At 45.8% G+C, this 13,973-nt stretch overlaps 1 protein-coding gene across 2 annotated transcripts in view; it reads right to left on the bottom strand.

The window, feature by feature from the left end:
• ADAM19 (ADAM metallopeptidase domain 19) overlaps positions 1–13,973 on the bottom strand; it is an 85,724-nt gene that overhangs the window by 8,504 nt on the left and 63,247 nt on the right. For both annotated transcript variants that reach the window (XM_004587495.2, XM_058677370.1), the window contains 10 exons: positions 11,069–11,246; positions 8,475–8,564; positions 6,834–7,029; positions 5,989–6,097; positions 4,066–4,270; positions 3,325–3,402; positions 3,114–3,222; positions 1,961–2,105; positions 806–890; positions 282–506 (listed from right to left, as the gene is read on the bottom strand). In XM_004587495.2, coding sequence (XP_004587552.2) covers positions 282–506; positions 806–890; positions 1,961–2,105; positions 3,114–3,222; positions 3,325–3,402; positions 4,066–4,270; positions 5,989–6,097; positions 6,834–7,029; positions 8,475–8,564; positions 11,069–11,246 — 1,420 coding nt within the window. The remainder of the gene's footprint in view (positions 1–281; positions 507–805; positions 891–1,960; positions 2,106–3,113; positions 3,223–3,324; positions 3,403–4,065; positions 4,271–5,988; positions 6,098–6,833; positions 7,030–8,474; positions 8,565–11,068; positions 11,247–13,973) is intronic.

The following is a 13,973-nucleotide window of genomic DNA, read 5'->3' as shown; positions in this document are numbered from 1 at the left end:
CCCATGGAAGTAAAAGCAGGTAATCTGGGCTGGCAGGTGGATAGTGGCTTGTCATCAATCATGCCAATCATGATAGAAATATCCCGTGACTAGAGGCTGCCCGGGAAGTTTTTGGCCATGCATAATATTCTAACCTTGCGTTATCTTCTGTGTTCACCAGAAAGCAAAAATCACAGGCAGCTCATGACATAGCTTCTGTCTTCCCAGTCTCCAATGTTACCCATTGTGGGGACCCTGACAAGCAATGCTCCCAGTCCCAACATTACTGAGAACCCACTTACCTGGGAGAGGATGCACGTTGGTGCAGGTGGCACTGGACGACTTGGGGGAGGCTTCCTGGATGACTCTTTTCTTTCTACTTGACTTGTGGCCCCCGGGGAGTTCCTAGGAGCCCTGCTCAGATGAGCTGGAAATGGTGCAGGAGGAGATCCACCATGTAGATAATCTGGAGGGGGCCGCGGAGGAGGTTGGGAGGGCTTCCGCAAGGTTTCAGGGGTGTTAGTCACCTGCATTTACAAGACAAGGAATGCCTGAGACCCTGGAATTCTCAATGCATTTAACATCCTATGGGGTGCCCTGTTTCATGAAGATGACCAGATTCCCAAGGACAGCCCGTTAGCCTCCCCTGGGACCTAAGAGATCAACAGAAGCCTTTCAAGTCGTTAGGGGCCATCATACATGTGTCTCAAGCCAATCAAATGGCTTGTCTTGGCCTGTATCAGCCTAGAGAGGCTCTTGGGGAAACTCTGCAGGGCCCTAAGTGTTAAAGGAAAAGCAGTTAAAGTCAGTGGCAAAGAGCCCTTACCTTCCTCCTGCCCTGGGGTGTCTGCAGCTTGAAAGTTGGGTTAGCATGGCCTGTACCACCGTTCTGAGACACTCTGAAGGGACAACTGGCAACAAGAAGTAGGGAAGGGGAAGAAGGGAGGATGTTCAGCCAGGGTCTGTGACTGAGTGGCCAGTCAGATGAAAGCAGAGCAATCCTCTCCTAGTCAGCCCTGGCTTTCGCAAATGCCGCCCACCTAGCTGTGGGCACTTAAGTGTGGCCAATGGAAAACTCCCCAGGAAAGAACATCGGCCTTGCACAACAGAACTTATCGGTACCTCTGGTCACCCTCTTGAGACCTTCTCCACTAAGGAGCTGCAAAAGATTGCCACCAGTCATCAACCAACCCCCTCAGGTGTTGATGCAGATGGTCTTGGAATTGCAAATCCCTTCTGGAATAAGTGTAATTTAATGGGGAATTCAGAGACTACATCTTCACTATCCAAACAGATGAGTGCCTGGAGAAAAAAAGCTTAGTCTGCTTTGAATTGGCTCTGATCATCGAGTGGTCAGTCTGGACTAGTCCTGCCTCAGTATCCTGCTCTTTAACAGGCGAGAACACGAAGAGGACTCTGGACCCGGCAGTTAAAATGGCCATAGCCCACATCAGAATGCCTGGGCTGGATTCCCAGTTCCAGCTCCAGCTCCTGACCCTAGCTTCCTGCCAATGCAGATCCTGGGAGGCAGCAGGTGATGGCTCAGGTAGCTGGGTCTCCTCCATCCACAAGGAGATCTGAAACGAGTTCACAGCTCCCAGTTTTTGTCCTTATTCAATCTTGTCCCTTGTCCAGGCGTTTGGAAAGTGAGCAAGCACATATGAACTTTGTTTCTTAAGTAAATAAATAAGTAATAAACTGGGAGGTCACAAATCAATTAGATGGTAAATAGGTTTTATTTCTATGCTAATTATATTTTTATGGGCATTCTGCTGAGAAGGACTTGAAAGTCATGACCAAGCTCAGCAGAGAATACTCAGAGTAACTGGTAATAACGGCCATGGACATATGGCATGATAGAAAGGGAAGAAGTGGCGTGGAGCTTGCATTTATCTTCCCCAAAGACAGACGAACAACAACTGTCACCAGGCACTGCTTAGAGAGCTTTATGATGCACAAGTGGACCACAAGTCCTTCATACCTGAACTGTTGCCTCAATTTGGAAGGGAGGGCTGAAGGCTTGAGACGGTCCAGTTTGTGGTTCTGTTTACAGTAGCAGTACATCAGCACAAGGACCACCAGGACAATGATGGCTACCACCACTCCGGCTACCACAGGGGCAACACCTTGCAGAAAAAGAAGCCCAGAAAGACATTCAGAAGCAGTCAGACAGCAGAGTGAGACTCCCAACAAAGTATGCCTGATTCAGGTATTTCACTGCACTGCATTCTGTATGACTTATTTTAACTCACAAATTCTAGTTAAGACAAACATTACATATATAGGGAAACTACTAATCTTAGCTTCAACAGCCAGGTCACTAAGCACAGCGCTTATAATAGAAAGTTTCTGCAGCCACTTCTGTTTAACAGAAGATGCGCTCTTCCAAGGCAAGTACCCAGGCTCCACCACCAGGAGTTTCTAGTTTGCAGCCTGAGCCATGGTTTTTCTAGACACAAAGCAACAAACACCAAGAGACTCAGACTGATTTAAGCCTACAGCTCTCACCCGCAAGCTGTCCTCTTACACTTGGCTTCATCAGGACTGCCCCAATATTCTCACAAACTATACAAAATATATTCACACTCATGAAGTGCTACTTTCATCTGTTTCATATTTTATCTGTTTCTATTTTATCTGTTTCATACTTTTATCTGGGGTTTCTTCCTTAAAAGAGTTTTTTTTTTAAGTACTTTGCTAAGTTTGGAAACTACCAGCCTAGAACCTCTGCGATTTCCACCAAAACACAAAACAAAGCGAAAAAAAAAAAAAAAGGTAAAACTTTTCTGAGTACCTGGTTCCCCAGTTTAACCTTTGTTCATCCAAGTAAACTGAAACCACTGGAAGGTACTCTGCGTTTATGATTATATTTAAGTGTGTAAAGGGACTGGTTGCCATTTCAACCCTCTGAACAGATGGGAGCAATGGACACCTAGTTTTCTTAATGTCTCACTCTACCAAGTAGGTGCGCACTCCTTCACGGAAAGGGGAGAGGAGCCACTAAGCCTCAGTCACTCTTCCTACTTGGCCACTCTTTAGAGTGTTCACAAAGGCAAGGTAATGAAGGTGACTTCATGACGATACTTAGCAATGAGTCCCCTGCATTCATGCCCACATCTTTTAGCGACACTCACTTTCGGAGGGCATGGGCCCACTGTCGATGCTGCCGCCCTGGCCCGGTGTGTTGCAGAATGGCGGGGCCCAGCCACGGAAGCAGTGGCAGTTCTGGTTGTTGTTGCAGACCTAGAGAAGGGGAAAGCAGAGGTGTCCACACCTGAAGAGCTTCCGCCTCCCACAGGACCCAGTGCAGGCAGTAACGGGTGGGGTGGGAAGCCAGACACATACCCCGTGGCCATTGCACTTCTTCCCGCAGCCCTCGGTCTCAAAAAACGAGGTGTTCCGGCACTGTCCCTCAAAGCAGATCTGTGTGAGGAGGAAGCACAGGCATCAGTTCAACAGGAGCAAGAGGTCAGGTTCTGCACTTAGAACATTCGAGGGCCTCAAAAGCAGCCAGCTTCAGGTTAGTTATAGTAGAAAACAGCCAACAGTCTAGGAAGCTAGTACTTAGCTAAATTTTACAATTGCTTCTGCTATTAAGCAGAAAGGAAGCAATATATTCAGTGAGTTACCACATAATATAGCATGCCATTATATATTATGCTAATTACACGTTAATTGCATATTGCAAATGCATGCTAATTTTAATATCTAAAAATAACCATGATGATAGTAGCCTATGGCATACAAGTACAACACCAAGCACTTCCTACGCTCTCCCTAATTTTATTGCCATAATTAAATCTATGAAATGGTTGATATTATTTTCCCCAGGCTTCCTAGGCCCATACTCCCTTTTAAACTCATATCATAATCAATGAGAATGAAAGCGATACTACACTGATTAGCTCATCTTAATCTTTAGAGTACTTCTATAAGTGGTACCTGCTACCTTACCAGCTTTGAAGAGGCTCAAGCAATGGTGGGGCTGGGGATTGGTGCTGAAGTGCTCCCCTTCCAGAGTTCACATGTCCCTACTGATCCTCTCTACATCCTGGCTACTGAGAGAATGTAAGGGAAGGGACTCACATGGTTGTAGCCACACTTGGTCCCTGTCATCACCAAGCCTGGGTCCAGCATGTCACTCTCCTCCTCGGGACCTCGGTAGACATGGGTGCCCCGGCATCGGATCTGCCTCCCATTCATGTTGATGGTGGTGTCGATGGACACCGCGTTGGACTCCAACGGCCGGGCCTCGGAGCTCTGACACTGGATCTTCCCACACTTGGCATCTCTGGACCGACCCAACAGAGAAGGAGGCAAGTAGGTGAAGTGAGGGGCAAGGGAAGAAGTGGAACACTGCAGAATTTCAGCCTTTCTTGCCTTGAGTGAGGTAGAATGAAGGACTGGGGCACATTCTTTGCCCTACGGGCTCCCCCAAAGGAGACCCTGTGGCCCAGGGATGGGAACAGACCCTTTGTCCCTGCACAAGCAAGACTGTCCTCAGGAAGTCCATTCTTCAAGGACATTGCTTAGCTTGAGAAATCTGTCTCCTCAGGTACTTGGCACAGCTATCCCTCAGGGTGCTGTGGACAGGGCATGGGATCACCTCCAACTCCATGTTCTTCCTTGCTCCCAGGCTCAGGCAATTCTCAAGCCCTGTCAGTGTTCTATCCTCTATGTGCAGACTCGAGAAATTTGTGGAAAAATGGAATTAAAATATAAGTTTATCTTGTTTCAAAAAGTTCATGTAAATCTGTATGGATTTCAATTTTTTCCACTAAAATAACCTTATCTTTTAAAATATTAATTTCATTTTCAATTTATTGAAAAGGCAGAAAAATAGAGACATGAGAGATCTTCCATCTGCTGATTCATTTCCCAACTGCCTAACAACAGTCAGAGTTGGGCCAGGCCTGGAACTCCATCCAAGTCTCACACAAAGGTAGCAGGGATACAAGTACTTCAGCTACCATCAGCTGCTTCCTGGGTATGCATTATCAGGAAGCTGGACTGGCATTCCAAGTAGGATGCAGGTATCCCAAGCAGCATCTTAAACACTGCATCAAATGCTTTCTCTTAAACTTCTCTTTTAACCACACCCTACATCCCTTAAAAAAAAATTTTTTTTAATAACCCTAGTGTCTACTTGAACTCAGAATGCATTCTCTCATACTTAAACTGTAAGAAACTGATTTCCCTGGCATCAGTCTTACTCCTAGGAATCCAATATTCAGGCTGCTCTCTAGTGAAAATCCAAACTCTGCCAGCCATGTATCCAAGGCCTTTCACAGTCTGGCCTGTGCTTAACTATCCAGGCTCATTGCTCCAAGGTTCCTCCCCATTGCATACCAACCTTTTACTTTGACTGTAAAAAACTGTTCTTATTTTTCCAGTAACCAGTTTTTCCCAACATCTCTCTGCCTAGAATACCTTCCTATGCATGAGTATTAAATCACCCACCCCATTCACCCAGGTAACTATTCCAGATCTCAATGCAAGTATAATTTCCTTCAGGAAACCATGCAGTCCACTAAGTTGGGTAAGGTGGCTATCTCTACAGTCTCATAACCACTTGGTAATGCTAATTAAGTTTGTTGCCGTCAGTACCTTGTAGATGGTAAACACTCAGCAAACAGTGGAAAGATGGAAGGATGGATGGACGGATAGATGACTGTATGGATGGACAGATGACTGAGTGGATGGATAGATGAATGGTTACTTAGAATGGTGGGTTATTCAGATGAGGGCCTAATTAGCATTCTGAAGAAATTCTGCTCTCTGCCCCTACTGTAAGACAATCTTAAAAGGAAGCCTGATTAGCTTTCTAGGAAGCTTTGCCACCCACACCCTCCCCCTAACTTCCTTAAGGCTGAATGGTGCATTGTCAAACAACAGGCCAGAACAGATGACTGCCTCCAACTGATTTACGTGAAGGCCCAGGACTGGGACCAGCCATGCTATGCTGGGCGGTTTCCCTCTCATTCTATGGGGTCTCCCTGTGGTCATTACCTCATGTTGCACTTCTTGTGCTGGCCATTCATGTCCTTCCCACAGTTTCCAAAGGTGTCTCCTGCCACATTCACCCTCTCAAAGCAGACATCAGGGGCAGGCCGGGCTCCTGGGAGGGCAAGAAGCACAGTTGTCAGGGCACTAGCCTGGCAGGAGCCCAGGGGGCAAGGCTTTGGTAAAATCAACAAGTTGAAAATGTTTGGGGGAGGGCACACTCAGCCTCTTCTCCCCATCTGGGTACTACTCCATAGCCGTATCTTTATTAAGAGCAATCCTTAGAAAAATGCTTACATTAGCTTTATTGCTTATTGGGAACTTACACTTGGTATGAGGGAAAGGGGTTAGTCTTAATTGTTGCATGCTATGCTGACTTTCAAAATAAATAAATCTTTCAAAACAATTTTTCAGTCTCTCCAAATTGCTTCCTCACTCTCCACAGCATTATACTGTCGTTGCTGCCACATATCACCACACTTTTAATCTCTGCAATGTGATACATCTAATACAGTGGTTAAAATTTGCTTTCTTTTACTAAGACAGAGCTTAAACATCTTTTCACAGCATAAAAGTCATTTGCATTTACATTTGCTTGCATGTCTCTGAGCTCTGTTTCCTCTCTTTTGGATTATTCTTACCCATTTGCCCACTTTGAGAATTGAAAGTTTTAAGGGACTGGGAAGAACATTGCCCACTGTCTTCCCCTGAATATGTGCACAAAGTAAGCAAAGGAAAGGGGCAGTATCTAGAGATGATGTATTAAAGCTGCTCTGACAGGTGCCTCCCAGGGAAGCTGGACTGGAATTGGGGCAGGGGGAGTGGGCTATGCTCCCCAGGAGAGCCCTTACCAGGACCCCACAGCTGCTGGCACTGCTCCTGGTAGGTGAGGCACATGCCGTTGTAGCAGTAGGCCTGGCCACCTTCGCAGGGGGTGCCATCCATCTGGTAGAAGTTGGTGGGGCAGTGGGGAGACTTGCCCGTGCAGAACTCTGGGAGGTCACACTGCCGGGCCTGCTCACGACACAGGGTGCCAGGAGCCAAAAGCTGAGCCAAAGAATGAGACAGAAGAAACAGTTAGACATCCCATCTCACCTCAACCCTATCAGCCAAGGGCTTCTTAGCATCATTCTCATGGAGCAGAATTATCCATTTCCATCACTAATCAGCACTTTCTACATGACCTCATTAGCTCAAGACATCATCAATCTTCCAATACTAACGGTGATTCAAGACTTTTGAAGGGCCTTTCACAAATGCTAACTCACTTCTTCTTTGTAACTATATCAAGAAGCAATTAAGAAATAACATTTGTGCAACACTTTTCTACATGCTTAAGTAATAACTGCTAACCTTTACATAGCTCCCACTGCACAGCCCAGTACAATTTCACTTGCTTTTCATGATGGTCTCATGTAATACAATTCTCCCCGTGTAACAGATGATGAAACCTAAACAGGTTGAACAATGTATCCAAAGTACCGTGGGTCATAAGTGGCAGTGGACAAAGGTCCAATACACACAAAGACACACACATATAAATTCATGTATCATCTGTGAATGTATAAAGCACTTCAGCAACAATACTTGCTGACATTGAGCTAGGCACTGGGCAGAGTATGGCACAAATACTATCCCATGTGATCTTCACATTAACTACGAGACAGACAATGCTATTTCCTCACTTCACAGATCAAATAACTCAATCAATAGCATCTCTCTGGTGAAAAGTAAAAGCTGAGAACTCACTTGAGTCTTCCAGCCTCCACAAGAGCCCAGTGGTACTAACACAACCCCACTTTTAAAGATGAAGAACATCAGCTCAGATGGCTCATAAGTGACCCAAAGTCACATGACCAGGACTCAGAGCCAAGGTCTCAGATAACAGGGAGTCCTTTCTGAGGATTTCTAACCTGAACTCCTAGGACTGAACTGAACACACTTGGTGCTTACTCGTAGGCCTTGGACCAAGATGGGAAGGAGTGACCTTAGCTCCACCTCCTTGGGGGTCATTGTGTCAAATCAGGTGGCGTGTTGAGTTCTCCATTTGAGGATGAGTCCCTCCCTGTCCTCAGCCTAGGAGCTCCCAGGTGACTCTACATATCCTATAGAGGTCCTTCCAGGAGAGGGGTTTTCAGACAGGCCCTGGAGGCCACTTTACGGCCATTCATTCAAGAAAACCTATATTAAATAGGTTTACTTACTTACTTACATGTGTAAACAAGCACATATGTAATCTACACATGCCTACATATACTTGTTCCTGTGATACAGGCACAATTATACATGCATATTATTACATAAGGTCCCCAGCAACGATTCCACGATTAAACATATCACTAATGTTACAATGAAGTCTAACTGCATTTTAGATGTGATTTCTAAAAAAAATTATAACTAGTCTTATGCCAATTAGAATTAAGTTTTTCTGCTTCCTTTTGTCCCCTCAGTCCTCAGGGCACAGCCCAAAGCTGGGGAAAAGGGCCACTTACCTTACATTGGTCACAGCAGGAGCCATGGGCACACTCAGCACCTTCCCTCAGGGTGCAGTTAGAGGCATTGCAGCAGGGGTTGTTGCATTCCTGGGAAGGCAATGGAGCCAGCATAAGCTGGACACAAGGGAGAAAGGCCCATCCCCAACCCTGCCCAACACACTCCCCGGAGCCCCTTGCCAAAAACAAAACAAAACAAAACAAAACAAAACAAAACAAAACAAAACAAAACAAAAACAATCACTTGACGGCTTTATCACTAAGGCAAAGGGTATTTATTAGAGAAAATACACATGTACTCAATCCTCAGCACCCCACAGCTCACACAACTACAGAGAGTGGGTGTTCCCACACAACATACACACACCTTTTACACTTACTAGACAACATTACAATATCCACACTGTTTTTTAACTGAATAGAACAAGTCATCTGAACTTTTCACACAGTATTACATCACAGGGAAATGTACAATCTGTTTTTCTTATCCTCAGTGACATCCAGGAAGTTCGTCTTCCATTGCTGCCAACCCTCACAGCCCACACACACCCCAGGTCTCACCACTCCACAGCAAAGGGTCGGAACTCTTTGTGTCCACGCCTGACCTTTTACCTCAGACTTCTTTCTCCACCTGCCACCCTTCCTACATCTCCCTGGTCTCGCTCTTTCAGGAGACAAAGGTCCCTAGGGGTCCCTAACTCTCCCCCTCTTGTTTCCTGATCCTCAAGTCCCAACTGGCTGACAGTAATTCTGAGACTAGGAGACGCCCTGATGACTGAGTGTCCTCATCACGCTCCTACAACGTTCACAGCCCTGCCCATAAAGCATTTCTTGACAATGCACAAGGACCTTGTCAGGTAACAATGTCCTCATTTCTAGGGACTGGCCAGGACACAATGGCTGAATTCATGTCATATCGGCTTGGGGTCCCTCCATGTTTATTGACCATGTCATCATCGTAACTGTCTGAGAGTCTGGCATGTTGGGAAGACATATCCCACCTCCTAATCAGATGTGTCTGCTTTATGTGTCCTATAAGAAGGGACAAGAGTATTTTCCTCTCACTACCCTGGGCCAGGGCATGTGCTCTTCTAATGTATTTCTTCTCACCTCAAGACAAGTGCTCCCTCTTCCCTGAAATGAACCTTCTCCCCCTGTGCCCGAGCCTTGCCGCTGAGCAACTTCCTTTCATATTGTATCTATTCATCTGCCCTTCCAGCACTTGCCATTCACTGTAATCCTACACTTTGGCAGTGGTTTGGTCAATGCAGGGTTCCACTGCTAGATTATAAGCCTCCAAAGGATAGCAACTATGTCTACCTTGGCCATCTGTCCAATCCTTGCCACCTATTTCAAAAAGTCCACATTCAGCATCTGCTGACCAGGCAGCTGCTGGGAATAAAGGACAACTGGCCAAACCCACGCTGGTCAACCTCACCTGCTGGCCCTCCACACTCACACAGTCCCTCTTTAGCTCATGAGGGTAGAGGTGCTAGCATCTTTAACCCTTGTTCTATTCGGAAAGGTACATGGCACTAGACATAAATCATGATGTGAGAAGATTATAAAGTCAAAATTTTCCTTCACATCTTCAAAGGAGCTTCAGAAAGTTCATGGGAAATAAACATCACCTTTGTTGACACACAGAGAGACAGACAAGCTCCCATCCACGGCTTATACAATGGCCAGGATTAGGCCAGCCTGGAACCAGGAGCTGGAAAATCAATTCAGGCCTCCCACACAGGTATCAAGGATCTGACTACCTGAGCCCTCACCTGCCACCTCTTAGTGTACACATGAACAGAAACTGGAATTGGAAGTGGGAGCCAGCCTTTGAATCTAGATACCCTGATACGAGATACAGGCATCCTGTCTTAACTGCCAGGCCAAACCCTCACTCCCACATTATCTTTTAATTATATTTTACTTCCCTTGTACATTCAGTCTCACCCCTCTCATTCACTGCCATGTGTTTTTTTTTTTTTAGCAAAAATGAAACAATCCAGTTCTGCTTTTTGCACAGTAACATGCAGCTGTTAAAAACGGCAGAGCCGTGCTGTGTGCCCTTTCACTCTCACTTTGGAGATCAGAGGGAAGGAAAGAGCTCATCCACAAACAGCTCTGCTTGCCTCTGCAGCCCTTTCCTGATGACAGCGCTTCCTACAGCCCCTTTCAGTTACCCTGTCTCCAGGCCCAACAACGTGAGCTTGTTATTTCAAGCACCCTCAGATGGCCCAAGTTCAAGTTCGTGTTTCCGGCTGTGTGGCTTCCAAAACGAATTCTGTGCAGCTGGGAGAGCCAAAGAGGCCATCTGTGGTTTTACTGGGGAAGACAGAGCCACCATGCCTCATGATCATGGTTTCAGCACAACGTTCCATGATCTTACTGACAAACAGTGCTGACCACAACTGGGAGATGGTGCTGACACTGTCCACCTGGAAGGCTTCCTCCCCACATCTGGTATGTGGTGGGGTCTTTGACAGTCAGGCGTAGAAGACACCTGGGACTGGGAGATTTTCCATTGTATCACTTTTGACCTAAACCTTTGAAGTCAATACAAATCTTCCTCTCACTAGCACCACTGTAGCACTTACCTCCTCGTCACCACAGTCACACTCTTCCCCATCTTCCAGGTACCCATTTCCACACCTCCGGCCTCCATAGAGCGTCCTGGTGTCAGGCATGTTGGAGAGACACATTCCACCGCCTGACTGCAGATACCTGTCCAGCTCCTTCTTGTTACAGCCATTGAACACTCTTGGAAAAGGGTGTCTGGCAGGAAACAGGGTTGGCATTAGTTGGGATTTCTGAGCCTCCAGCAGTCAGAGGGTGATCAACTGTGCTACACAGGAGGCTGTTCCATCTGAACACTGACCTCCCAGACCCATGCATATGTTCAGCCACCTTAAAACATTCAGCAATTCATTAACTTAGATTTTTTTTTCCAATCACAATTACAACATATTAACTACACCATGAGGTTTTATTTTTATCATGCTGCATGAAAAATATATTTGAGAATCAGAAACAGTAATTTATTTTCTAATTTTTGAAGATTTATTTTATTTATTTGAAAGAGTTACAGAGGGAGAGAGAGAGGGATCTTCCATCCATTGGTTCATTCCTCAAATATCAGCAATGGCTGGGACTGGGCCAGGCCAGAGCCAGGAGCTGGAACTTCTTCTAGGTCTCTGATGTGAAAGTAAGGGCCGAAGCACTCGGGCCATCTTCCACAGCTTTTACGGGAGTTTAGCAGGGAGCTGGATTGGAAGTGAACGAACAGGTCTGGCACCTATATGGGATGCTGGTCCTGCAGGCAGCAGCTTAACCCACCACACTGCTGGCCCCAGAAGCAGCAATTTCTACTACTCACATGATAGTGTTGTAGTAACTAAAGATTTATGATTGCTTTAATAGACTTTTTGAGCCTTGGAAGTGCATAGAACCAACCCAAATTTTTAAAGCTGGTATCAGAGAGATATTCTCTTGCAACAGAGATCCAGGTTGGAGAAAGGCCAAAATTATGGATTTAATTTCTTTATGAGCCAATGATGATCTGATGCCTGTTCTCAGGATGAAGAAGGTATTCCAAAATCAACCAGCCAACTCACAAATGCATACTCTTTATCACAATTTTGCGAACTAACTAAGGGTAAACAGTGGAGGGTAAGATGGGCATTGGCCTACTGGTTAAAACACCAGTTCAGAAGCCCAAGTCCGACATTAGCATACCTGGGCTTGACACTTAGCTCCAAATCCTAGCAGCAGTTTCCTGCTCACGCAGAACCTTGGAGGACAGGTGAACTAGATTTCTTGCACCAGCGTGAAAAACTGGATTGAGTTCCTGGCTCCTAGCTTCCAGCCGGCCCAGTCCTGACCACTGTGGGCATCTGGGAGAATTAAACAGCTGATGAGCTTGGTTCGTCTTTCTCTAATTAAAACTGGAGGGCACAACATAATGAATTTGTTGCTCATAATTATTAACCACTAAAATTTGTGAATAATTTAAAACAAATTGATGTAGTAACGCACATAACTCTCATATACTTTTTTAGATTGGGAGAGAAAGCAGTGAAATTAACCATGGGCTTATAGGGATTTGCCCATGACCCACAGAATCACATCCTTCTTATCAAGTTCTGGGGCAGGGACTGTGAAGTAGCAAGCTGAGCTGCCACTTGCCAAATGGGCATCAGTCTTGGCTGCTCCACTTCTGATCCAGATCCCTGCTTATGTGCCTGAGCAAAACAGCAGAGGACGACCCAGGAGCTGGAGCCACTGCACCCACAGTGAAGACCCAGATAAACTCCGGTCTTTCCCTCACTCTACAACTCTACCTTTTTACACTTGGTCTTAGCCAAGAGGCCGAGAAGCAATATAATTCTGCCTTTCAAATAAATAAAATACGTTTTTCTATAAAAAAAAAAGTTAAAACCCATATCATTTTTCCTGTGTCACAGTTGAGAACTGATGAGCAAACACTGGATACTGGATTTCTTGTTCAAGCCATAGAAACATCATTCTCTATGTAGCATAAGCAGGCCTGAAAGTTTGAAGTGAGACAACACCAATCAGGTCCTACCACGATGCCTTCCAGGAAGTCAGACAGGTCCTAAAAGAACTCAGTGACTGCTGCTGCCCTAATCCAAACTTAAGAGGTTTAGTCCTTTCAAGAAACCCTAAAATTCTGATTGTAAAAATCTGTCATATCTATAGGAAGACGCAGCTGCCCAGTCCTTGATTCTTAATAGGTGACAAAGTCTGCAAATTCCTTACAGAACCCCTTTAGAGTATGTGAATGGTCCCTTCTGCAAACTACCCCAGATCTTTCAAACACTGATCAAATTCCTTTGTGATGAAAAGACCACTGGATTGTGAATGTAATCAAGGTAGATCCTCATTAAAAATCCATGGGGGGGGGGAGGGCTTGGGGAGGGGTGGGGAAAATCCCAGTACCTATGAAACTGTGTCACATAATACAATGTAATTAATGAATAAAAATTAAAAAAAAAAAATCCATGAAGGGGGCCCGGCGGTGTGGCCTAGCTGCTAAAGTCCTCACCTTCAACGCGCCCCGGGATCCCATATGGGCGCCGGTTCTAATCCCGGCAGCTCCACTTCCCATCCAGCTCCCTGCCTGTGTCCTGGGAAAGCAGTTGAGGACGGCCCAAAGCTTTGGGACCCTGCACCCGCGTGGGAGACCCGGAAGAAGTTCCCGGCTTCGGATCGGCGCAGACCGGCCGTTGTGGCTCACTTGGGGAGTGAATCATCGGACGGAAGATCTTCCTCTCTGTCTCTCCTCCTCTCTGTATATCTGACTTTGTAATAAAATAAATAAATCTTAAAAAAAAATCCATGAAGGAAGAAAGATACCTATGGTCAGGCCAGTTGTATAGCTGAAGACCCTAACATAGAAAATAAGTGTAACTAAGCTTCCACCAACACCAAACCTCCCACCAGAAGCCTAGTGCTCCTTCACACACTTGCCTCCTCAGTCCT

The sequence above is a fragment of the Ochotona princeps genome, chromosome 19, assembly GCF_030435755.1.
Source record: "Ochotona princeps isolate mOchPri1 chromosome 19, mOchPri1.hap1, whole genome shotgun sequence".
NCBI lineage: Eukaryota > Metazoa > Chordata > Mammalia > Lagomorpha > Ochotonidae > Ochotona > Ochotona princeps.
The sequence above is the reverse complement of the archived record's forward strand: the minus strand, read 5'-3'. Positions and strand labels throughout refer to the sequence as shown.